This window comes from Erpetoichthys calabaricus, chromosome 2 (genome assembly GCF_900747795.2).
Source record: "Erpetoichthys calabaricus chromosome 2, fErpCal1.3, whole genome shotgun sequence".
NCBI lineage: Eukaryota > Metazoa > Chordata > Cladistia > Polypteriformes > Polypteridae > Erpetoichthys > Erpetoichthys calabaricus.
The window spans coordinates 171,789,168-171,814,820 of NC_041395.2; the positions used below are offsets into that span (position 1 = coordinate 171,789,168).

Genomic DNA, 25,653 nt, shown 5'->3' on the forward strand with positions numbered 1-25,653 from the left:
TAATTCACTGCATGTGATACCTTTCAAGGAAGCTTTTTGTACACTCCAGAATTCAGGTAATAATTACACCATTCTCCTCAGGAATGCAGCGAAGACGCAGAAGAGTCCTTGATACTTCAGTGGCCTATGTACGAGGAGAAGAAAATCTTGCTGGATGGAGACCACGTAGCGATAGCCTCATCCTGGATCACCAATGGGAACTGGAGAAGCTTAGCCTTCTACAAGAAGTAGGCATTGACCAATTTGTTCCATAAACCAATATTAAGAGCATCTCTTGTCCAGTTGTTTCAGGACCTCTGATACTACATCCATAAAAGTGGTTGTTTTATCATTGATCCCATCTCTTGACCCTGGCAACCCTTCCTGCTGTTCCCCTTTTCCCTTTGCAATCATTCTTTCAATCGGATCTAATTTATCCCATTCTATTATTGATTCTTTATCTTCTCCTGGCCTTCCTTTTTAAACTATGTTTACAATCTCCTTCTTTTCAGTCCCTCTTTTTGTTCATCCCTCCTGCTTTCTCAGTGCTGTTCCTTCTTCCTGCAAATTCACCACAATACTTGTTTTCTTTTTTCTTGTTATTTCCTCCCACTGTTTCTCTTTTTTTTCTTTTGAGTGTTTATCACCTTCTTCATTTCCAATGTTTTCTTACAATTGTCTGCCAACTCAAGGAACTAGGGTTTAATTCTTGGCCAGGTCACTCTGTGCTGGAATTTGTCCAAATATTTGGAGTTCATCATCCATCCCAAAGATGTGCTTGATGTGTTTATTGGTATCACTATAGTATAATGTGTGTGTGTGTGTGTTTGTGTGTTTGTATATAAGCATGAATGTTCCTAGCAGTGAATACACATCCTGCCCAAGGGTCATACCAGTGTCTTCAGAATAGTCCCTGGCTTCAAGTGAGCTTGTAATGAATGATCAGTTTTTGTCTTCTTCTGATTTATCCTTATTTGATTGCCTAAATCCATAAGAACATAAAAGGATAAGAAGTCTGATAAACAATAGGTGACAATTCAGCCCAGCAAACCTGTTGGGGTAGCTAAGTTGTCCCAATACTTCATTCAGATACATTTTAAAAGCTGTCAGGGTCTTTTCGTCGACTACATGGCTCAACAGTCTGTTCTAGATTCCACTAACCTGTTCTTTAAACAAGCACTTTGCTAGATTGGGTTTTATCTTAAATTTTCTCCAGTGTTATCCATTAGAAGGTTCATTTCTGCTGCACTTTATCAATGGCTAAAAAAAATTTTGAAGACTTATTTTAAGTCACTAATTTACTGTTAGTCGAGGAATGAAATTGGTTGTACACTAGACAGGTTACCGTATCTTGATTCACTTATTCTTTTTTTGAAATTTTCCTCCTATTTTATTACTTCATCTTCTTCTCCCGTCCTTCCATATTTTCTTCTGGTCAGTTCATTCAATCTATTGACCTTTCCTACTTCTTACCACACCATCAGACTCCTAATCTTTCTTTTAATGCTTTTTTATTTCTTTATCTTCTCCAACCCTTTGTTAACAATTTATATTTTGTCATACAATTCAACACTAACCTGTTTTTTTCCCAATTCCTTTTTATTTTTTTAGCGTTATTAATATTGTTGGTTCCATCTCTTCTCATTCTTTATACATCATTTTTCTTGTTATGTGTGTTAAATCCCAGGTCTAAAATGTTGTCACTGATTAATTGACCATAGAACTAGAAATTGTTGCTGCTGCAAGGCTTGGCTATCATCTCAAATCCAATTTAATGTCTCCATAGTCATCAGTCGCTCCGTGAACATCTTTAGAACACAGAATCAAGACCTAATTGTTTTACTGACTTACTGTAAATGTTCTCCTTACAAATGTATTACTGGTACAGTGAAACACATCCCATTGTTTAACTCATAGGTGGAGAAAACCCGACATTACCTCCTTCTGCGTGAAAAGCTGGAAACTTCAATGCCCAGTGGTCATGAATCACTGTCTTCTTGTGGCAGTGAGGATCTCAGTGAATCTAATAGCTTCTCCTCCCAGTCCTCCACAGAGAGTGGGCCCCAAGGGCCAAACCCAGTCCCTGACAGTCCCAATGAACGACAAAGAGAGCTGGCTGCCAAGGTAAGCTACTGCTGCTATTTTACTTAAAGGTGTCATTCGTTTTAATGTTTTAACTGTGTGTCTCTATAGACAATTGTTGTTCAATACAGTATAAGCAGCTGAAAAGTAGACAACTTACAAATTATTCTGGACAAATGTATAATCTCAGTCCTTTATTTTTTAACAGTTAGCATGTTATATGATGAAGCCAATTACAAACTCCCCTACAGCATAAATATGTAGCTGAGATTTACTGTTTCTTTGGATAAAAATATTTTAGTAATAATATTTTGTACAGTCACTTTTTAAACAACAACATATTGTTAAATTTACCATAAAGATTTGCACTTCTTCTATACACCAGCCCAATTGTTAAAAGTATTATAATGACAAAAAAGGTTGAATAGCTAAATTAATTGTAATATTCAATAATTTATTACAGGGTGAGTATACAGTAGTTAGAGATGTTGGTCAAATTCTTCCCAAGTTTTGGAAGGATCAGACATAAAGTGCTTTGAGTAGTAAGAAAAGCGCTATATAAATGTAAAGAATTATTATTATTATTATTATTATTATTATTATTATTATTATTATTATTCTGCGGTGGGTTGGCGCCCTGCCCAGGATTGGTTCCCTGCCTTGCGCCCTGTGTTGGCTGGGATTGGCTCCAGCAGACCCCTGTGACCCTGTGTTTGGATTCAGCGGGTTGGACAATGGATGGATGGATGGATTATTATTATTGGTGTTATGCACAGATAGCTTTATATGTTTATAAGGTCATTATTATCAGGGGTACAGTGCTCTTATTCATGAGTCTTTGTGATCCAGTTTTATTCTTGCCATTTTAACACATTTACAGTAGAAAATTATTCACAAATATAAATGGATGTAGGCAACTTGGGTAGGAGCCCTAACAGATGTCATGTAAATCTGTGTTTTACTGACAGAATTCATCAAGATTTTGAAGACTTGAAAGTTCCACTACCTACATCAGGCAGTTGTGTTTATTAATTATAGAAGTAGCTGTTCTGCCTTACTTTTTCCACTGTTCTCCTGAAATTAGAAGAAAGCTTCAGCTAAGAAAGTACATTTTTTCAATTTGTTTTTGTAAATTGTAGCACTTCTTTCAGTAACACTGTCCATAACATTACTTACTAGAGTTTAATACACTGTACATGTTTGAGTTTGTGGCTAATTAGTCATTTGCCACATATGAGGTTTGCTTTATTTATTTATTTTTTGTCATTGTCTTGATGTGTGCAACATGTTGTCTACAATGCACTAATATGCACTTTATTCTGTATGATCTGACTGGCATTTAGGACCTCTTGATAGCTATGTAGAGTTGTTACAGTATATGTTTGAGCATTGTTAACATGGGTCAAACATTTGAATATGGCATTATGGCTGCCATTATAAAAACTGTAGTGGGAAGTTAGAAATATGAAAAATAATAATTACACATACTATATAAATTATTATGAGACCCACCCTTAGTCCTACTTTTATTCTAGGAGAATGTGGTTACACGGCCCAGCAAAAGGTAAGAGAGCTGTCAGCACATTATGTAACGGGATTGGCTGACCCTCCCAGAAATGAGAGATTCTTGCCAAGTGGTAGTAGTATGAGCCTTGCAAGTTACACAGTCTGACAGCCTGTTTATACTGTATCATCAATAACTGCTACGATGGACAAATGTCCTTGGGTTGGCCTTACAATTTAAATATGTGTTGGGTGGGATACAACACTGCTGTAGTCACATTGGTCTTCTAATTGGAGTCCTAACCACAAAGTCTTTGGGGTTCCTTAAAATAATCCCAACCCAGATTTTACCCTGAAAGTAATTCTTGGACAAAGCAGAGGTGGTATTTCATATGAAAACCTAAGGAAGTATGGAGTCAGTAGGGAAGGGCGAGGCTATCATTCTGTTGACTGAAGGAAGAGTGGCCAGAGGTAGCTGAGCGGTGCAGGATGCAAGTAAAAGGTGTTCTTATTGTGGTACTTTTCGGCGGGAAAGTGCACAAGGCACCTTACCTGGTGGACAGGAGTGTATATCCTGTTTAGGTTGGCACAGAGCAGAAATATATATTTGCATTCCTTGTCTAGAGTGTTCTGTTGTTACTTATTTTATTATTCATCACTTATTAACTTTATTTTATCTATAAAAACGCTTCTTTTTGGTATTTTTGCAGTCTCTTTTGCATTGTTTTGGTGCTTAAGTACATCATGTAATGTTGCAAATGTATACATTTGCTGTTCCAGCTAAGTATTGCTTTAGAGATGGTGCTGTTTCATGTGGAGAACATTCTACCTTTTCGGTCTTTGTAGTTGTAGATTTAAAATGCTAAAATGACATATGATTTCATCTAGAAAACACCAATTTACAGTGGACTTGCAGTTTTTAGATGAACCCAAAAAATTGAGCCTTATGGTGTTAAATGTTTGTCTAAAACATGACATGTTTCATCATGCCATTCACATACTCTCCCACACTGTGCTCTTAAGTATTGTACCTCAGGTATGTCAATATATAAGACCCTGACATGCAGATTTCTGTGGAGTTGACTGGCGTTCTCCTGAATATACAGTAGCTATCAAGTAGCATCACAGTGCTCATTGCATCCTCAACAAAGGTTTATAGAAGGCATACATGGACGATCCCATTCCATTTTGTTGAGCAGGTTTTTTTAATAGCATTAACACAGAAGTGTTACTTACTGTTTGATATTAGCAGTTTTGCAAATCATTGCTATTTGAGTGTGTAGATAGATAGATAGATAGATAGATAGATAGATAGATAGATAGATAGATAGATAGATAGATAGATAGATAGATAGATAGATAGATAGATAGATAGATAGATAGATAGATAGATAGATAGATAGATAGATAGATAGATAGATAGATAGATACTTTATTAATCCCAAGGGGAAATTCACATACTCCAGCAGCAGCATACTGATACAAAAAACAATGTTAAATTAAAGAGTAATAAAAATGCAGGTAAAAACAAACAATAACTTTGAATAATGTTAACGTTTTTCCCCCCTGGGTGGAATTGAAGAGGTCGCATAGTGTGGTGGAGGAGGGATCTCCTCATTCTGTCAGTGGAGCAGGACAGTGACAGCAGTCTGTCGCTGAAGCTGCTCCTCTGTCTGGAGATGACACTGTTTAGTGGATGCAGTGGATTTTCCATAATTGATAGGAGCCTGCTGAGCGCTCGTCGCTCTGCCACAGATGTCAAATTGTCCAGCTCCGTGCCTACAATAGAGCCTGCTTTCCTCACCAGTTTGTCCAGGCGTGAGGCGTCCTTCTTCTTTATGCTGCCTCCCAGCACACCACTGCGTAGAAGAGGGTGCTCGCCACAACCATCTAATAGAACATCTGCAACATCTTATTGCAGATGTTGAAGGACGCCAGTCTTCTAAACAAGTATAGCCGGCTCTGTCCTCTCTTGCACAGAGAAACAGTATTGGCAGTCCAGTCCAATTTATCATCCAGCTGCACTCCCAGGTATTTATAGGTCTGTACCCTCTGCACACAGTCTCCTCTGATAATCACAGTGTCCAGGAGGGGCCTGGGTCTCCTAAAATCCACCACCAGTTCCTTGGTTTTGCTGGTGTTCAGGTGTAGTTGGTTTGAGTCACACCATTTAACAAAGTCCTTGATGAGGTTACTATACTCCTTCTCCTGCCCACTCCTGATGCAGCCCACGATAGCAGTGGAAGTCCGATGTATATAGGCTGAATAGGACCGGAGAAAGTACAGTCCCCTGTGGCACTCCTGTGTTGCTGACCACAATGTCTGACCTGCAGTTCCCGAGACGCACATACTGAGGTCTGTTTGTAAGATAGTCCACGATCCATGCCACTAGGTATGAATCTACTCCCATCTCTGTCAGCTTGTCCCTAAGGAGCAGAGGATGGATTGTGTTGAAAGCGCTAGAGAAGTCTAGAAACATAATTCTTACAGCACCACTGCCTCTGTCCAAGTGGGAGAGTGATCGGTGTAGCATATAGATGATGGCATTCTCCGCTCCCACCTTCTCCTGGTATGCGAACTGCAGAGGGTCGAGGGCGTGGCGTACCTGTGGCCTCAGGTGGTGAAGCAGCAGCCGCTCCATAGTCTTCATCACATGTGATGTCAGAGCGACAGGCCGGAAGTCGTTCAGCTCACTAGGACGTGATACCTTTGGGACTGGGGTGATGCACGATGTTTTCCAAAGCCTCGGGACTCTCCCCTGTTCCAGGCTTAGGTTGAAGATGCGCTGTAGAGGACTAATTTGATTTTGATGTATTTGATTTTTCTAACACTGTTCTGCTTTGTTAAAGTAAAACAAAACTCATTTAGTCCAAGGTAAACTAACAATCATAAGCTACTGTACAGTATTTGGAAACAAAGCCTCTGGCAACATTCACACACACGTAAAAAATGAAAGTAATAAATGAACATTATCTTAAATTTCTTTACATTAATGTCTGTACTATAGATAAGAGTTATGGTAGCTAGTAGAAGATGGAGTCTGTTATAAAGTGATTTTGGCAGGTACTATGATTGGCTACACTTTGAAACTCTAATTTAAAAATTACTAATTGATATGCATGTTTCCTGCAGCTATTTCTATATTCAATAACAAAATGCTTTTCATTAAGGAGCCCTGTAGCTTTACTAAAAGTTAAACAGAAAGTTAGTCATTTTTTGTTTTTTGTCTCAAAGTGGAGAAATAATTATGGATACTGAGAAGAGAGGGAGGTGGGCAAATTGAAGAAGGAAACCCAGTGAAGGCTTAATCATCTAAGATATTTTCTTTATCTGTATATTTTGTTATTTCTGTCTTCTCCAGTGCCTGCGGCTTCTCACTCACACTTTCAACAGGGAATACAGTCACGTGTGCATCAGTGCCAGTGAGAGTAAGGTAGGTTCATTAAATGTGGTAAAGCCTTTATTATTCTGTTTACTGCGAATAGCTCTGTAGAGGGAAAGTGGAATGCTAAAATAGCTAGGCTGCATGGTGCTATGATGGCTAATGTTGCTGCCTCATATTGAAATTACGCCTGCTCTTTTTGTGGAGTTTGCACCTTGACCCGGTATGTTTTCTGGTATCTTCTCCCATTTCAAACCTATGAAGATTGAGTGTGGGTTTTGCACAAGAGTCCCTGCAATGCATTGATATTCCATCCATCCATCCATCCATCCATTCTCTTCCGCTTATCCGAGGTCGGGTCGCGGGGGCAGCAGCTTGAGCAGAGATGCCCAGACTTCCCTCTCCCCGGCCACTTCTTCTAGCTCTTCCGGGAGAATCCCAAGGCGTTCCCAGGCCAGTCGAGAGACATAGTCCCTCCAACGTGTCCTGGGTCTTCCCCGGGGCCTCCTCCCGGTTAGACGTGCCCGGAACACCTCACCAGGGAGGCGTCCAGGAGGCATCCTGATCAGATGCCGAGCCACCTCATCTGACTCCTCTCGATGCGGAGGAGCAGCGGCTCTACTCTGAGCCCCTCCCGGATGACTGAGCTTCTCACCCTATCTTTAAGGGAGAGCCCAGACACCCTGCGGAGGAAACTCATTTCAGCCGCTTGTATTCGCGATCTCGTTCTTTCGGTCACTACCCATAGCTCATGACCATAGGTGAGGGTAGGAACATAGATCGACCGGTAAATTGAGAGCTTTGCCTTATGGCTCAGCTCCTTTTTCACCACGACAGACCGATGCAGAGCCCGCATCACTGCGGACGCCGCACCGATCCGCCTGTCGATCTCACGCTCCATTCTTCCCTCACTCGTGAACAAGACCCCGAGATACTTGAACTCCTCCACTTGAGGCAGGATCTCGCTCCCAACCCTGAGAGGCAGGGTTTATTACTTTCTTGTATCTTATTCATCCCATATAGGCCTTGACTTCAAATCACAACACACAAAATGAAGGCATGGAAATAGATAGCCAGATTAGTTAATGTCTTAAATAATTAGCAAATAATGTAATCAATAGATCAGTCTGTTAATAAGGTAATATGAATATTATGAAAGCAGTTACCCTTACTCTTTTTTTTTGTTTATTTCATTTTTTCTGTACTGGAATAGATATTACTTAAATAGATGGATAGCTGCAAGAAAAAGATTCAAAACACATTAAATAAGTGTGACAGGCTTATGCTATGTGAATAAAAAGGCTTTAGCAAAAATTAGAAACGATGTAGTCATTCCACTTGAGTTGATGTTCATCATTTCCACATTTTGCTTCTGTTACAGCTCTCTGAGATGTCAGTCACCCTGCCAAGAGACACTTCAGCCACAGTACTGACAAGCTCCTTGACCCCATCCTCAACCTGCCCATCACTGGTGGAAGGGCGCTATAACACCAACGCAGAACTCAGGTCAGAAGATAAATTGTAGGACAGAAATGAAGATGTTCTACCCAGTATAATTCTATATAGTTCACTTGACTGGGCACGATATGGGCTGTGAACACTATGAACTCCAACACTAGGGTCATTTCTTATTATTAAGCAAAATAGAAAAATGGAGTAGTAGAGATACCTCTGTTCTTTGCTTCTTCTATAAGGTTATGAAGAAATCAAAGAGCAAACTTTGGAAATTTAAAATAATAATTTCCTTGGAAGGAAATTGATTTTGGATCTTTAGTGTGTATTCCATTAACACACCCTATGACCAAAATAACAAAGTAAAAAATTATATTACAAACACATAATTAGGATAAATCAGAAAAGTCAAATGTATCAAACACGTCTTTCTCTACAAAAATCTATGTTGATATTTTGACCCCATCACAATGCTTTCCCTGTATAAACACAAATACATTCACGGTATAAGGAAAGAAGATTAGAGAAAAGCACACCTCTCCTATCATGTTGTTAAATGAATATTACTGTTAAAGAATACCTGTACCTATTGATCAGATGTTTAAGGCCACCTGAAATGGACAGCTGATAGAAGAAGTTGAAACACAAAATGAAGAACATGTGTAAATCCTTAGATGTTTTTCAGGGCTTACCTATTACTCACTTCTTAGGCTACTTGTACATTTAAGCTTTGACGTATTCCCACGATTTCACAGCTGTCTATACAATGCAGGTATTTTTGATATTATCTGGAGTGAAATATTTCCAAACCAGGCCGTATTATTTTATGTGTAGAAGCAGTATTTTGTGGTTCACACCAAACAGTCTCAGCCTGCATAAGAAATATAGATATTTTTGTTCCCTTGATACTGTTTACCTGGTTGCATCCATATAGTTTTGTTATATTCTGATCATAATAATAATTCATTACATTTATATAGCACTTTTCTCAGTACTCAAAGCGCTATCCACACAGGGAGGAACCAGGAAGCGAACCCACAATCTTCCACAGTCTCCTTACTGCAAAGCAGCAGCACTACCACTGCGCCACCTGTGAGGACAATGTCCAATGTACAACTCACTCAGAAACATGTAGCAATTACAGACATTGTGCAGTTTCACAGATGTGAAGGTTGCAGTTATTTGCCCGTTTCCTTGATGCTATGTTTCATATAATACATAGGAGGAATAATAGTTGGTACATTTCCAGATTATTATTTGTTTTATTTGTATTTTTATGGAAGAATTAATGCAAAACAAACTAGAAAAAATTAAGTCTTTGAAAACATAAATATCATTACAATATCACAATTGTTACAGTAAGTTTTACTAGCATATATTAGACTCCAGAATACAGCTGCTGCAAGTGTTCAGAAAATCACCAGCAACTCTCACACTATTCTTTGACATCACTGACTCACCTCCACAGTGCCTTCATAAATATTTACCTAATGGTTGCTGATGTAAATAAATGTGTCATTTTTAACAGTATACTTGGATGGATTTGGACCTTGTCTTTAACATGGATTAAACAAGGCAAATAAAATGTTACATCATATTGTAAAAAAATATTGAATACAAATAAAGGGATGTTCATGCTCAGAAAACATGGTTTAGTGAGACTGCATCTTGTGAACTGTGTGCCGTTCTGGTCCCCATGCAACAGAAAAGAAAACATAGCAGTACTCGAAGGTTTGTAGAGGAGAAAAACCCAGAGCATCCTGGTTTTGATGACAGAAATAAGAAGACAGAAAAAAATGCTTTTGCCGCAAATGTGATATTATTTAATAGTGTGAACATACTGTAACTGTTCAGTTAATATAGTTCAGGTGAATTTATCATTCTTCCTGATAATAATGAAAAGTTGAGCCTTGCTCCTGAAAGAATTTGTTTTACAGTGTAAATGTTTTTGCTGCAGGACCCCAGAACCACGATCTAGATCTGCAAGCCCAGATCCTGATACCATTCGAGATGGAGAGAACAAGAAATCTCCAAGTGGCCGTTCAGAGACAAAAAGGAGAATGCGGACATTTGTGCCTGATATTCAGGAAATCCGTGTCAGGTCTGTTAAACTTTCTTCACCTTTAAGGACATCTCCACCACCCTTTTTTAATGTTTACTGTTCTTCTGTAGCTGCTGGTTTTAGGTTCCAGCAGATTTCTTAAAGAACTACAGACACTTGTCATTACCATAACTAATTTCCATATTTACTTAGGAGTAACATTTCAAGGAGCAACTATGCTCTGTCTTCTTGTAGAAGAAGGTCTTATTTCAAAATAAAATGGTACCATGAATATGTTAACTGGAATGAAGAAGGGCTGTGGGGATAGTTACTAGGTTTTAATTCTGAGATTGAACCAAAAACCATAATACTTCTGGTTGTTTTCCCATCACTGTCTAATCTGACCAGTCAAATTGGTCAGGCTGTGCATCAGTCAGTTGTATTTAACCAATAATCTGGCATCTTGTACAACAAATTATAAAACTCTTTAGATACAAGCATTTAAATCATGAAAGCAGAGTAAACACTTCCCAGCATGCATATATAGTACTAAACGTCATTTTACCTAAAAGGAGATGAAACAGATTAGGAGTGTAGAGTGGTGGTAAAAGCACAGCGACATAGCATTCACGTGTAGGTAGATACCGTACTAGTGATGCACCAGAAAGATCATTATTCGTCAAAGCCAAATTTCAAGAAACATTGGGCCAAAAGCAGAATACTTTTTTTATATATGTTTTGCCCGTTTGTCTTTGTGCCCCCTAGCATAAAACCTAAATAAAATCAATTTCACTTTTTATTTATGATTTTTAATAAAATTGAATATAAAAATGCAAGCTAATAAAAAGAAATTGTTTTAATGTGCCATTTTTTTAATTTATTTTTTTTATTTTATTGATTTTATTGAAATTACACAACATTCCATACAAATAGATCAATTTTAGGAGAATAGGATTGAAAACAAATCAACCCACACCCCTGAATGTGCCATTTTTTTGCCAAATATTTTTGGTGGCTGAAAAATTTGGTGCCTGTCTAGTAGATACTTCTGATTCAAATCTTATCCTTTATGCTGTAGGGTGTTGTTCAACAATTGTGCCATCCCAGAAAAACAGTACAATTACCAAGATAACAACACTTTCTCAGTTAGGATGGTCCTATAAGATGTCAAAAACAATTTCTTTGAAAACTCCACTAATTAATGAACTTTATCTAAATGTTATGTTCTTTTCACATCAAAAAAATTACATAGGACAAAATAAAATGTGCAGATCATAGTAGACGGTAGAGGTCAACATAAGGTTTAAAAAAAAACACTTCCAATTCTGAATTTTTTTTGTAATATTAATTTGATATAATTGTTTGAATACTAAACAGCTTGTTAAGGACAATTCATGTCAGCCAACCATGTTTTTATTTTCCTACAGCCCTATTGTATCCAAAAAAGGCTACCTGCATTTCCTGGAGCCGCATACAAATGGCTGGGTAAAGCGCTTTGTGGTGGTGCGACGGCCTTATGTCTACATCTATAACAGTGAGAAGGATAATGTGGAACGAGCCATACTGAATCTCTCCTCTGCCCAGGTTGAATACAGCGAGGATCAACAGGCCATGCTGAAGGTAGGTGCAGCAGGGCAGTTTCACACTTGCAGCGAGGCTCAAGGCCTGAGGGTCCACTCTAAAAAATAATTTGCCCATGATGTCGGAAGATCATTAGAGAGGGAGAAGGTCTTTAGCTTGACTGGCTAAGATTGCTGTACTTTGCATTTTGAATTCACACGAGTTTCCGTCTAGCAGTTCAAAGTAAAGATGCACAACTGTCTGGGGCACTGAATTACTGAGAGGAGCACTGCCCAGGTTTTCTCTTTAGTGACAATGCCAAATGGAGAGAAATGAAAGTTTCTTTTACTTTTTCTTTTGTCCTTTACGTTATTACAGAGCCAGCCGCAAAAACTTGTGTCGCTTTTCCCTGTTTTACCACTTTTAATGTTTTGCTTTTCTTCTTCTGTCTTCAAACTAAACATTGGGCATGTAGGTGAATCTATTTGTTTCATATTGCGACAACTTGGGAGTGCTCAACTTATAGCCATAAAAAAAATCTTTTAATAAGGCTTCCATTTTTAAAATTTGGGAAAATGTGTTTAATAGCAAAAAGAGATAGTTATCAGTTCTGCCAAAAATTCAGTGTTCCAGCTATCAGAGATGGCCTCCTTTTAATAACTAAGTTAACTCTTCTTATTGTTTAGAAACTGCATCTTCCGTAGTTTCCAGGGGTAAGGTCCCTTTTTAGTTGATGCGCTTTTTTACAATATATGTCCAACCTCACAATGCGGATCAGTACTCAGTAACATTCCTGGCTTAAAAAATGGATGTATTTGGTAAGTGCTAAGGCTTATGTGTTCACATTTGGACTAAAACTAATGTAGTAAATATTGTTGAACTAATATCTTGTTTTAAGGGAGTCCGAATTGAAAGCGTGGAATTATTCTTCAGAGTGGGATTATTTGTTTCCTTGTAATCTGTTTATTGATGAGAAGTACCATCTTCCTTTTCTACAAAAATAATATGACTGTTAGATGAGAAAAGAACCAAATTTTCTCTATCATAATCTTTCATAGCCTTATTCTAGGGACCTGATGTTTGTTTCTGAGGTAAAGGTGCACCAAGCAGTAACTCAATCACATAATGAGGAGACAGCTGTACTGATCTTAATTTGAAGAATACACCTACAGAAATTGAATAAATGTCTGGTAAAGCATTAAATGAAAAACATGTTATACTAAGACTTTAGAAACTTTAGGCTAAATTGACTTCAGACATACAATTAAGAAGGCACTTTCTTTCCCACTTTTGAAATTTGCTTGTTTTCCAATTCATTGAGCACAAAAATTGAGCAAACTACCTTAAGAAGCTTTATACATTTTCACAGCAGAGGTTGCCCACTGAAAGGCTTGCCTTATCAAATGTGAAATGATACAGTGCATCCGGAAAGTATTCACAGCACATCACTTTTTCCACATTTTGTTATGTTACAGCCTTATTCCAAAATGGATTAAATTCACTTTTTTCCTCAGAATTCTACACACAACACCCCATAATGACAACGTGAAAAAAGTTTACTTGAGGTTTTTGCAAATTTTTTAAAAATAAAGTAAGTATTCACAGCCTTTGCTCAATACTTTGTCGATGCACCTTTGGCAGCAATTATAGCCTCAAGTCTTTTTGAATATGATGCCACAAGCTTGGCACACCTATCCTTGGCCAGTTTCGCCCATTCCTCTTTGCAGCACCTCTCAAGCTCCATTAGGTTGAATGGGAAGCGTCGGTGCACAGCCATTTTAAGATCTCTCCAGAGATGTTCAATCGGATTCAAGTCTGGGCTCTGGCTGGGCCACTCAAGGACATTCATGGAGTTGTCCTGAAGCCACTCCTTTGATATCTTGGCTGTGCGCTTAGGGTCGTTGTCCTGCTGAAAGATGAACTGTCGCCCCAGTCAGAGGTCAAGAGCGCTCTTGAGCAGGTTTTCATCCAGGATGTCTCTGTACATTGCTGCAGTCATCTTTCCCTTTATCCTGACTAGTCTCCCACTCCCTGCCGCTGAAAAACATCCCTACAGCATGATGCTGCCACCACCAGGCTTCACTGTAGGGATGGTATTGGCCTGGTGATGAGCGGTGCCTGGTTTCCTCCAAACGTGACGCCTGGCATTCACACCAAAGAGTTCAATCTTTGTCTCATCAGACCAGAGAATTTTCTTTCTCATGGTCTGAGAGTCCTTCAGGTGCCTTTTGGCAAACTCCAGGCAGGCTGCCATGTGCCTTTTACTAAGGAGTGGTTTCCGTCTGGCCACTCTACCATACAGGACTGATTGGTAGATTGCTGCAGAGATGGTTGTCCTTCTGGAAGGTTCTCCTCTCTCCACAGAGGACCTCTGGAGCTCTGACAGAGTGACCATCGGGTTATTGGTCACCTCACTGACTAAGGCCCTTCTCCCCTGATCACTAAGTTTAGATGGCTGGCCAGCTCTAGGAAGAGTCCTGGTGGCTTCGAACTTCTTCCACTTACAGATGATGGAGGCCACTGTGCTAATTGGGACCTTCAAAGCAGCAGAAATTTTTCTGTAACCTTCCCCAGATTTGTTCCTCGAGACAATCCTGTCTCGGAGGTCTACAGACAGTTCCTTTGACTTCATGCTTGGTTTGTGCTCTGACATGAACTGTCAACTGTGGGACCTTATATAGACAGGAGTGTGCCTTTCCAAATCATGTCCAATCAACTGAATTTACCACAGGTGGACTCCAATTAAGCTGCAGAAACATCTCAAGGATGATCAGGGGAAACAGGATGCACCTGAGCTAAATTTTGAGCTTCATGGCAAAGGCTGTGAATGCTTATGTACATGTGCTTTCTCAATTTTTTTATTTTTAATAAATTTGCAGAAATCTCAAGTAAACGTTTTTCACGTTGTCATTATGGGGTGTTGTGTGTAGAATTCTGAGGAAAAAAATGACTTTAATCCATTTTGGAATAAGGCTGTAACATAACAAAATGTGGAAAAAGTGATGCACTGTGAATACTTTCCGGATGCACTGTACATGACAGTTTTCTCCTTTTAGTCAGAATCTTATACAGTACATTTCTGCTGTGGCATGTATTTTTAATTTTTGGAATTCAAGCCCAGGATGCTAAATCCCTGAGGCAGCAACACTAACCACAGTCCCAACATGCTGGATGGTTGAATATCCAGAGAAATTAAAAATGTTGTGTTTAAGTGTTTTTAAAAACTGCTGTTTTTTAGTGTTACACCAAAGAAACTTTTTTCAAAGTTTTGTATCATACATGTAGTTTTGAAATTTCAAGCAACTGGTTATTCATGTTTTCTCTGGAAACATTTACAATTAGGCCTATTAGGTCTAAAAAGATAAGAGCATAAACAATCCAAGCCTAAAACCATAATCTTTATATATAATCTTCATTTGGATCTTGATCTTTGTTTGTCCGCGAATTCACTGCCTTGTGTGGTGTTCCTGCTGTGTTCAGTAAAGGGCAGTAGTGATGGAGGAGGAGAGGAAGTGAGGGGAAGGATCATTGGATGAGGTTGGAGTGTGGTGATTAAAGAGGATTGAACTAAAGGAGACTACGTGCTGTTTGTACTAGCTGAATACACAACACCTTGGTTGTTACTTTTGTTTACAAACACTGTCGATAGCACTCTTTGTGTTTAGATCTGGGGTCGACACCGTGCTTTGTGTTTAGATCTGGCGTCGACACCTGCTTCGTTGTCGAGACTGTGGTTTTTTGTGTTTCTATCAACCATCGTTGGCAGCACTTCATCCAAATCGAATGTTCACCCACTTCTTGGAGTCGGCAGTCAGAGTATATAAGTCGGGCACACTTCTGTGATTTTCCATCAGTCGGCGTTTGGAGTTCAAGAAAGAAGCATTGGTTCGTCCTTACTCTTTGGATTGCCACAAAGCAACCTGTGAGATTGGAGAAAGGTTGAGAAGAGATCATGAGAGGAAATGACAGCATCATGAAAACGAGACGGACTGTGAACGGAGAGAAGCAGAAATGCTCCTCCACCACCACATAATTACTATTTGGACAGTGATTCCGAGTAGGCCGTTCCTATCGAATCAATGTCCAAGGGTTTTGTTTTGTAATTTTGTTTCCCTTATAAAAAATCATAATGCTGTGCGACGAAGGGCCCAGTTCACGACTGGCAGCCGCGTTTAAACAGGGAGCCCTTCACAGACAACTTTAACATGCGCAACGTAGTTGGGCGCACATGGCTAGTACATTAATATTAGCTAAAATGAGAGATTGTTTAAAATAACTAAAGCTCATCAGGTAATCTGCTGCATTAGAGATTCAACTAATTTTCTCTGCACTCAGAGGAATATCTTTTATTTTAATACGGATAACACTGGAATGGCAGGACCAACATGGAGTGGATATGGCTTAGCAGACCTTCCTTTGGTCTGTGAATTAGAATTATTTTCTCATAGACTCAAAGCAAGGCTTGCAATGGTGCGAGTCCTGCTCCATGCACCCTCTTCCAGTTATGGGAGCCTCTTGAACCCGCCACCGTCAATAGTCATGACTGGGATGAGCTGGACAAATGAGGACACCACATAAAGCAAGGGGAAGGTGCAAACGTGTGCTGTGCTTTTCTCTCTATTATAAAAAGAAATCCTGTCGCCTGTCCTGAAAGTCTACGATACGTGATCTTCTCGGAAGATAATTTAAAGACCCGCGAGACGAAAGAGACCTGCCACGGTGCGTCTCACAGGAACATAGAACGAGAGTCTTGTAAGACACACCCTACTTACAAGCAATATCAAAAAAAAAAAAACAAATCAGTAGTGTAAAGGCAGTCATGCAGCACACACAGCTCCAGGGCTTTCAGTGCATATAAAGTGTATAAGGTCAATATGGTAGAAATGAATAGGGTAGAAATGAAACGTCGACGATTAAACGAAGAAGAAAGAAAAGCACGGAGAAAAGAGACCCAAAAGCGATTCAGAGAAAAAAAATGCTAAAAAGAAAAACAATAATCTAGGTGCAAATTTAGAAAATAAGGAACGTGATGATCAGCCCGGAACAAGTGGAATGGAAAAAAAAAGCACGTCCAATCGGGCGCAGAGAAAAGAGACTCAAATGCGTTGGACAGAAAAAAGAGCAAAAAAGAATAATCAAGGTGCAAATTCAGAAAATAAGGAAAGTAATTATCAGCCCGGAACAAGTGGAATTGAAAAAAAGCACATCCAATCCGGCTCAGAATTAAAAGACATTGAGTAAAAAGAAAGTAGAACTTCATAAAGACGTTTACAAACGTTGATGCTAAACACATGCAGAGCAGGTTAGAGACTATGAAACCAGTGAAATTAGAAAGGCTCAAAAAAAAACCAAAAAAAAAACGGCGCTATACACATGTGGAGGATGCTGCGACAGCAGCTACCCCAACTGAACGTGAGCAGCGTTATACATCCTGCAAGAAAGAATTCAACCACGCCCGTGGCCAGAAATAAAAGTCAGGTATGCTTTTACAACGTCACGCGAGACCAGGCAGTGAGCCATCATTTAAAACAAGTCAGCAGACCTCTAAGCTAGCAGTTGTTGGATTGCTTTTGGCAGGCAAGCATCATGTGCTTCGAGCTCTTAAAACAACGACATGCGACAGGCAGAAGAGGCAGATAGCAAGCAGCAAAAAGACAGCAAATGATCCAAAGGCATATCCTTAGCGTACGTTCAGCCGCAACACCCTTCACAACACGAGCAGCATTATACGTCTGGAAAGAAAGAAATGTAACCACATGCGGGGTAGGACATAAAGAAACAAGTATTGTTTTTATAAAAGTTTTTAAAGTAAAAGTGAAAATAATGCATATGTAACAATTCACAAGAAAATAACAATCTCTTTAAATTGTAGATTGCCTGTCTAAGGTAAAGTCATCCCTGATGAAAGGGGACGTGGGAATGAGGGATCCTTTCATCGGATTAGCGCTATTTCAGATGTGGAATGGCAAAATGGGGGAGGCAGCTTGATGAATGAGGTCTCCAGGACTTAAAACAAATCCAAATCATATTATGTAATATCATCTAATGTGAAATTCTACTCCGTACTTCTAGAATTTTTATTTTTATACTGTATTGAGGATTTATTCTGTTCTATGTATTGTACTGTACGGCTCAGAATTAAAAGACAATGAGTAAAATGACAAAGTGGGACTTCATAAAGACGTTTACAAACGTTGGCGCTAAACATATGCAGAGCAGGTTAGAGACTATGAAACCAGTGAAATTAGAAAGGTTCAAAAAAAAAAAAAAACGGCGCTATACACATGTGGGGAAAGTATATGAAAGTAGGAAAATTAGAAAATATAAAAAACAAAGTAAAGATCGAAGTAGCGCAAACAAACAAACTGCCTCATTTAACTATGCACCAGTCTAACTTTGGTTTTGCACAATAATTACTACACTATTGCACCTTACCACTTAATTCTACTTTATTCACATAATTTTACTTATTTATTATGTTCTACTATACTGTTATCTTTCAATCTGTGACTTTTTGTTAATCTAACTGATATTCTTCTAACTTTGCACAGTTTTTGATAAGCGGATCAGGATGCATTTCACTGCGTGTTGTCCTGTATAACTATGCATGTGACAAATAAAAGAATCTTGAAAATTTCAAAAACGGAGTTTACCGCACATGCATTTATTGGTTACTTTGTTCATGTATATATATTTATCTGTCTGCTTATTTAAAAAGCTACATTTACCCCAGGAGTCAAAAACGTTCTGTCTAGCCCTTGTACAAAAACCTAGACAAAAGCTGGGGTATCACCTTGGTAACCCCATGTACTTTTGGAACTGTGAGAGGAAAATAGCACGACTTTACAGACAGGAGTCCAATGCAGAACTCTACTTACTTTGTTACTTTGTAAAAAAAAATTATTAAGTGCTGATGATGTAGATCGTTTTGTCTGTGCTGAAATTCCAAACAGAGAAACCTGTCCTGACCTCATTAAAAAGATTCAGCATATTGGGACTCACAAGATTACAAATATTGTTTTTACAGAAGTTCTGAAATAAAAGTGAAACTAATGAAATAGCAACAATTCAAATAAAAAAAAATCTTAAAAGTGTGTATCCAGAAAACCAAACACGGGAGTTAGCGAGCGAAGCGAACAGGGGGCGAAGCCCCCTAGTATTAAAAACAAATCAAAATCGAGTGTCCAAAGTGCAGTGCTCCAAAGTTAATAAATAAATAATACATAAAAACGTGTGAAAAAGTGGAGGTTAAAATCCAAAAACAAATCCTTTAAAACAATGGCAGGAAGCTGTCCTTTTTAAAGAAACTGGTGCCTTCTCCCTTTTAACTAGTGGCTCCCCTGCTTATCCCATACAGGCCTTGCAGCAAGGGAGTCACCCTATCAGCAGGTGCAGCTGACCTTCAACTGGTCCAGTTGCCTTCTGTCCCTTGGCCTCACCGGACCAAGACTCGGGTCCCCAACGACTAGGGAGCTCACGCTGGGGCTCTCCCTCCCAAGCCTCCTCGACCCCCACTGCATTCCGCAGCCTTACGCAGCAAGCCGTTCACCTTCCTGGTCGCCCCAGCTCCTTGAAATTGTTCAGCTGGAGCAAACTCTTACAACTGCCTTCCCACAGAGTGTTGGCCACACACTCCTCCTCGGGGGCTTTTCTCCCAGCTGTCTGTCTTTGCTCATATGAGCCTGCTGTCCTCAGCTCACTCGCTCACTTCCTTCCATCTCCTGCCTTCTCTCTTTCTTCTAATCTTTTGTTTTTTTTCCACTTTTTTCCCCTAGTACCCGTGCTTCCCCTTTTAAAACGGGGACATGGCATAGGTGTGGCGATTAGCAGTTCCCAGCATTAATTACGGCCATGGGTGATTCCGCACATGCGCACTTAAGTGCGGACCACCCACATCGCAACTGGGAACCTTTCTTTCCATGCTACCACTCCCCCTCCTTAAAGCAGAGAGTGTGGCGATTATTTATTTAAAATGGTGCTGATCAGCCATGAACCTCACCTTACCACAAGGCCATATATAAGAAAAAGGAGGCACCATGGTCTCGGCAGGTTGGGAAAAAAGTCACCCAACTAGCAGAAATTATCAGCCAATGATAGGTAAGTAAGTAATCCGGCTTTTAAAAGACGCCACCAAAGTTCACACAAAGTAGTCAGAGTTTGCCTTCAGCATTTGACTTAAAAAAGTCATAAGTCATGGCTCAGTTTTTCCGAGTTAGTTTGACTCCTGTCCTCATCCACAATTGAAAATGGTCGGCCTTGAGCCAACATACATGAAGGTGCTCATTAACACACAGGTAACAAAAGCTTTAAGACCTTATATTGAGATAAAACCATTACAAGTAAGTCTAAGTTAAATCTTCATCAATATCTTAAATAACAGAATAAGGCAGATAAGAGAGTGCGTTGAATGTAGAAGGCAAAGCAGGGAACTAGTTTATGGAGAGTAGAACTGTTTATTTTTTAAAATAACTGAGGTAAGGGGACAAAGTTCTGAAAAATGTCCAGGACTACCAATATTTCATTAGTTTTTGGTTTTACATATAATAAATCAGCAGTTAAGTGCTGCATTTGTTTTGCTGGTTTTCATATTTTCAGCAGAAAGTTCAATAATATAGCTGCATCTTACTGATTATTAGTCTATACAAAAATGTATATTTATTATTTGTTTTTAATCAAGTCATATTCAATATTGATGCTATAATCTACTCATTGATTAAAAATCAACATAGTGTCAAAATTTTTGCGTTAATTTTGCATTCACCATTGAAGGAAATGTTTTTTGTTTTATTTTCAGACCCCAAACACTTTTGCTGTGTGCACTGAACACCGTGGAATTCTACTTCAAGCAAGCAACGACAAGGAGATGCATGACTGGCTTTATGCATTTAATCCCCTATTGGCTGGATCTATCAGGTAAAGCTTTCGTTTTGGTGAAACTGATGAAAGAAATTAGAGTACAGTGAAATTCCCACTTCAATGTTCGACCAGCTTGTTATATATCACCACTCTCTTGTGCCATGATAAGCAAGAATGTATTAAAAGGTGTAAAACTTCATTTAATAGAGAATACAGTCGTGAGATTAAGAATTGACATAACATACTAGTGACATGCGAGGTGTGATCAAAAAATACGATGAATGTTTTAAAAAAGAAATATTTATTGCAGTAAAAGATTTACAGCTACTAGTCATCCTCAAAATGCTCTCCTCCACTTTGAATGCACTTATCCCAACGCTCCTGTCACTTTGCGAAGCAGTTCTGGAAGTTTTCTTTTGAGAGTGTCTTTAGTTGGGCTGTCGTGGCTGCCTGAATGTCCTCAATGGATTGAAATTGTTTGCCTTTCATGGTCATGTTCAATTTAGGGAACAGCTAGAAGTCGCACAGTGCCCGATCCGGCGAATAAGGTGGATGCGGGCACAGTGTAATGTTTTTATTCGACAGAAATTGTCGTACTAGAAGGGATGTGTGACAAGGAGTGTTGTCAGGATGAAGAATGAAACCGTTTCAACATTCCTCGGCTATTGATGTTGAAGGACGCCCTCTTTTCTCGTCTTCAACCGAGTCAGATCCATCACAAAATCGATCAAACCACTTTTAAACAGTCTTAATTGTCTGTGTAGTGTCACCATACACCGATTTTAACATCTGATGGGCTCCTGAGCTTTTTGCAATTTGAAACAAAATTTCATGTTAATGCGTTGCTCGATATCCATTATTAACAAGAAACTTGAAAAACACACTTGAACTCAACAGTGGCTCACAAACGACTGACAGTATCAAACAAGTTGAAACTTGCCACAAATTAGGCTCTAGGATGGACATGTCAGAACCTGCATTGAATTGTTTTGCGTTGCTCTTGGATTGTGCTCTGCATCAACATTCACCGTACTTTTTGATCACACCTTGTATTCATGCATCTGCTTACATTTCAGCTAGCCCATTATTGAGTTACAGCATGATTTTTCAATTTGATTGTCTTTATTCCCTCTAAAGATCAATTTGAACTATTTTTATTTTAATATTGTTTTTTTGATATTAGTCTACAGGAAATCTTAAAATTAAAAAAATATGTTATTGACTCATGCATGGCTACAAGAGAAAAAGAAAATACCTCAAAATCTCAAAAAAGCCTGGGCAGATTTCATTGAAATGGGGCGGTGTCCTGGACAGGAAGAAGGAGACATGATCACGTTGTGAATAGAAAAAGAAAGTTTGGCAAAACTCAAGAAAAAAGCACAGCTCAATGATTAGCAAGCACTGTTTTTTGCTTTTGACTACCGGCTCTCATCTTGATTATCCTTTTTGGTCTCCAGCCTCCAGTTGTGGAGCTAAAAACTGACCCACCTCAGAAAGCAATGGAAGAGCAGGTGGAGTGAGAGTTTGTCCCTTTTGGTGGAACAAGCACTGTTGTTAGAGATGGCAAAAAATATCACACAGCACTGTTGGGGACTTCAACAGACTATGTGTACAGAGTGGTTTCATCCAAACTTATTAACTAAAGCAGCTTTTTTTCCCCCCCCTCATGTGGTTACAAATCAGTGATAGCCACTCATGACCCACAAATGACAACCTACAACCCAGTGGTTGAGAAACACTGGTTAATGGCACTTATGTATACCCACCTCCACCACTGCTTTGCATATACTGTCCATTCCCATCTGCAGACTTTAAATGGGAGCTACATAAAATTAATTAAAAATACAAAAAGAAGCTGAGTGAATGGTGTAAACAAATGGAAATCATAAACATCTATAATGATAATATATACTCTATTCCTACTAATTTTCTTATACTTGTGCAATTGTGCAATTATATATAGAATGTTCATTTCTTTTGTTATATGTATTGGAGTACAGAGGTCCAAAGCCTTAACCGCTACAAAAAAAAAAAACAACTATTGTGTACAGAAAAGTACTTTGTTAGTTACATAGTACTTCTGATACACTTGATTATCTAATGGTACTACATCCACTGATTTACAAAATTTCCCTGGCAAAGAATCCAGATAGCACAACTAATGTGTATCTGTGTATACAGGTTGTTTGATAAGTATGGTAAAAAAGCAAGTGAAACACTGTTTTTTGGAAAAAAAAATACTTTAGAAATCTGTAGAATGTAAACAACGCATTGCTTCTGACTGAAAGTTTGGCTTGACCTAGTTTAAAGAGTAATGCTTGGTAGCCGTGATGTCACCAAATGAACTGTGGCTCCATCTCATAGAAATTTGCCAAGCTTATCAAAAAAAAAATTATATATATATATATATATAATATATATATATATATAGGCTGGGGATCATTAAAAAAATTAATTGCATAAATGTTATGAGATTAACACTAAAACAATTTTAAAATGAATACATAAATGATGAAGTAGATGTACACTGAATCATAAATTTAATGTAGAATGAACACAAAAGAATTAAAAAAAAATAAATGCATTGTTCAAACTTAAACAATGACTTTAAACCTGAACTTTTAACAAAATACTTGAGCAAGTACAACCTGAAATTGCATGCCTTCCTAAAAGGCAAGTTGAAAAGAAGGCAATAAGAAAGCGAGGTAAATGTATTAATTCTCATAATGGCATAGCATATGAGACACAAACATATCGAAATAAAAGTGAAATGATCCAAACGACTGTTGACTTTGAATGCACTGCTAAAGCCTGATTTAATTGTTCTGCCCCTTCGTACAGTTTAACAAGTGTAATTTAATTTAAGGATTTAATGCTTTCATGGTTTTTAGAGTCATGTTGTGCCTTGGGATTTTTTGGGTTACAATAAGTGTGCCAAGAAAAACACTTGGAAAACACTGCTGTACCTACTTCTTTGCTCCTGGCACCCTAAAAAAGACCTCTGTACCTTTTATCTCACTTAAAAACTGACACTGTGTATTACTTGGATGGTTATGTTGCATTCTTTGCATAAATTAGCGAAAATACTACAAACTTGAATCATGGGTAGGGATAAATCATTATACTTCTATTTCATAGAATTTTATCATTATGTTAGGGCAGTCAGCACTGTAAGCTGGCTGGCAGACTGGCAAGTTAAATAAAGAGATACTAGAGACTTATTTTGGTTTTAGTGCCACTATGTGATATGACATTGAGCGACAGAGAATAATTTTTACCTTTGCAGTTTTTCTCTAGCATTGCATCCGATATCTTTGCAAACGGACAAAGGTGCAAGTCTTTAGAGTCCTGGTGCTTCCTGTCTTGTTATTTGGTTGCGAGACATGGACGCTATTCACTGACCTGAGATGAAGACTGGACTCCTTTGGTACTGTGTCTCTACGGAAAATCCTCGGGTACCATTGGTTTGACTTTGTGTTGAATAAGCAGTTGCTCATGGAGTTCCGAATGAGGCACATTACCTGCACTGTGAGGGAGCGTCAGTTACGGCACTATGGCCTTGTGGCGCATTTCCCAGAGGGTGATCCGGATCATAAAATCCTCATTGTTAGGGTCCCAAGTAGCTGGACCAGGCCAAGGGGTCACCCACGTAACACCTGACTGTGGCAGATAGAGGGTCATTTCGGGAGGGTGGGACTGGACTGAGGGGTTGCCAACCGGGATCCCGAGTTGTTTCGTTATGTAGTGGGTGCGGCAACACACTGTACCAGTGCATGCTCCCCATCTTGACTTGACTTGATTGCACCAGGACTGCTGTAACCTCCCAGTCCCCACCCCCTTTCCCCTGCACCTATGTCAGTCTGTATAAATCAAGAAAACAAACACCAATGCTACGTATTGACATGTGGCGTACTGCTGTGAACTGCATAATACAAAATGTTAAAACTTTCATAAAATTTTTAAGGCAGTCTATAAATGTGGTACTGGATGTGTATGTAATTCTGTAGATACATACTTAACTTATTTGTACTATTATTTTGTAATGTTAAAAAAATGAAAATGCCACTCTGACCAAAGCACTGCCTGAGGCATTTGCCTCATTGCCAGCCCGGGAAGTGACGATATTTTTTAACACATTAAACGACCACATTTTTCACAAAAATTAATGCGTTAACTTTCCCAGGCTTAATACACACACATCCACCCACACATACATACATACACATCTACTCTGGGGGGGGGCAAAAATTTTTGGAATTGGTCATGGCATGAAGTGGGGTGTAGTTATGCCACAAAGTATCAAATGTCTACAATCTTGTTATTAATCTGTCTGCCAAGTTGCACTGTGCTGTGTTGATTGAGATACGTATTTCTGACTTTTACAATATTGTATGTGTGACTTTGCCGATTGAGCCAAAAAAAAGCATGTCAGATCATATTAAGCATCTAGACAATGATAATACCTTTGAAGACTATTGAATCAGAAACATTACACTGAACTGTTGAGGCATCTGCAGAAAACTATCAGGAAAAAAACATCCAGACTGCATTTGCATCATGACGGCGCTCCTGCACACCCTGCCTTGTCAGTCAATGCCTTGTTTTTGACTTTTTATTGTTCCCAAAATTAAACAACTGAAGGGAAGACAATTTTCTACCACGTTAGAGATCCACGAAGAAAATCACAGGAGGCTATAGACACGAGTAACCAAAGATGAGTACAGGAAATGTTAACAGGAATGTGAGAAGTGCAGGGACAAGTGTCTCAAGGGGAGTATTTTGGAAGTGATGTTATGCT

At 38.9% G+C, this 25,653-nt stretch overlaps 1 protein-coding gene across 27 annotated transcripts in view; it reads left to right on the forward strand.

The window, feature by feature from the left end:
- Nucleotides 1–25,653, forward strand: part of kif1aa (kinesin family member 1Aa) — a 243,450-nt gene that overhangs the window by 213,676 nt on the left and 4,121 nt on the right. For all 27 annotated transcript variants that reach the window (XM_028794777.2, XM_028794779.2, XM_028794780.2 and 24 more), the window contains 7 exons: nt 82–227; nt 1,897–2,103; nt 6,926–6,997; nt 8,328–8,452; nt 10,356–10,499; nt 11,867–12,059; nt 20,794–20,912. In XM_028794777.2, coding sequence (XP_028650610.2) covers nt 82–227; nt 1,897–2,103; nt 6,926–6,997; nt 8,328–8,452; nt 10,356–10,499; nt 11,867–12,059; nt 20,794–20,912 — 1,006 coding nt within the window. The remainder of the gene's footprint in view (nt 1–81; nt 228–1,896; nt 2,104–6,925; nt 6,998–8,327; nt 8,453–10,355; nt 10,500–11,866; nt 12,060–20,793; nt 20,913–25,653) is intronic.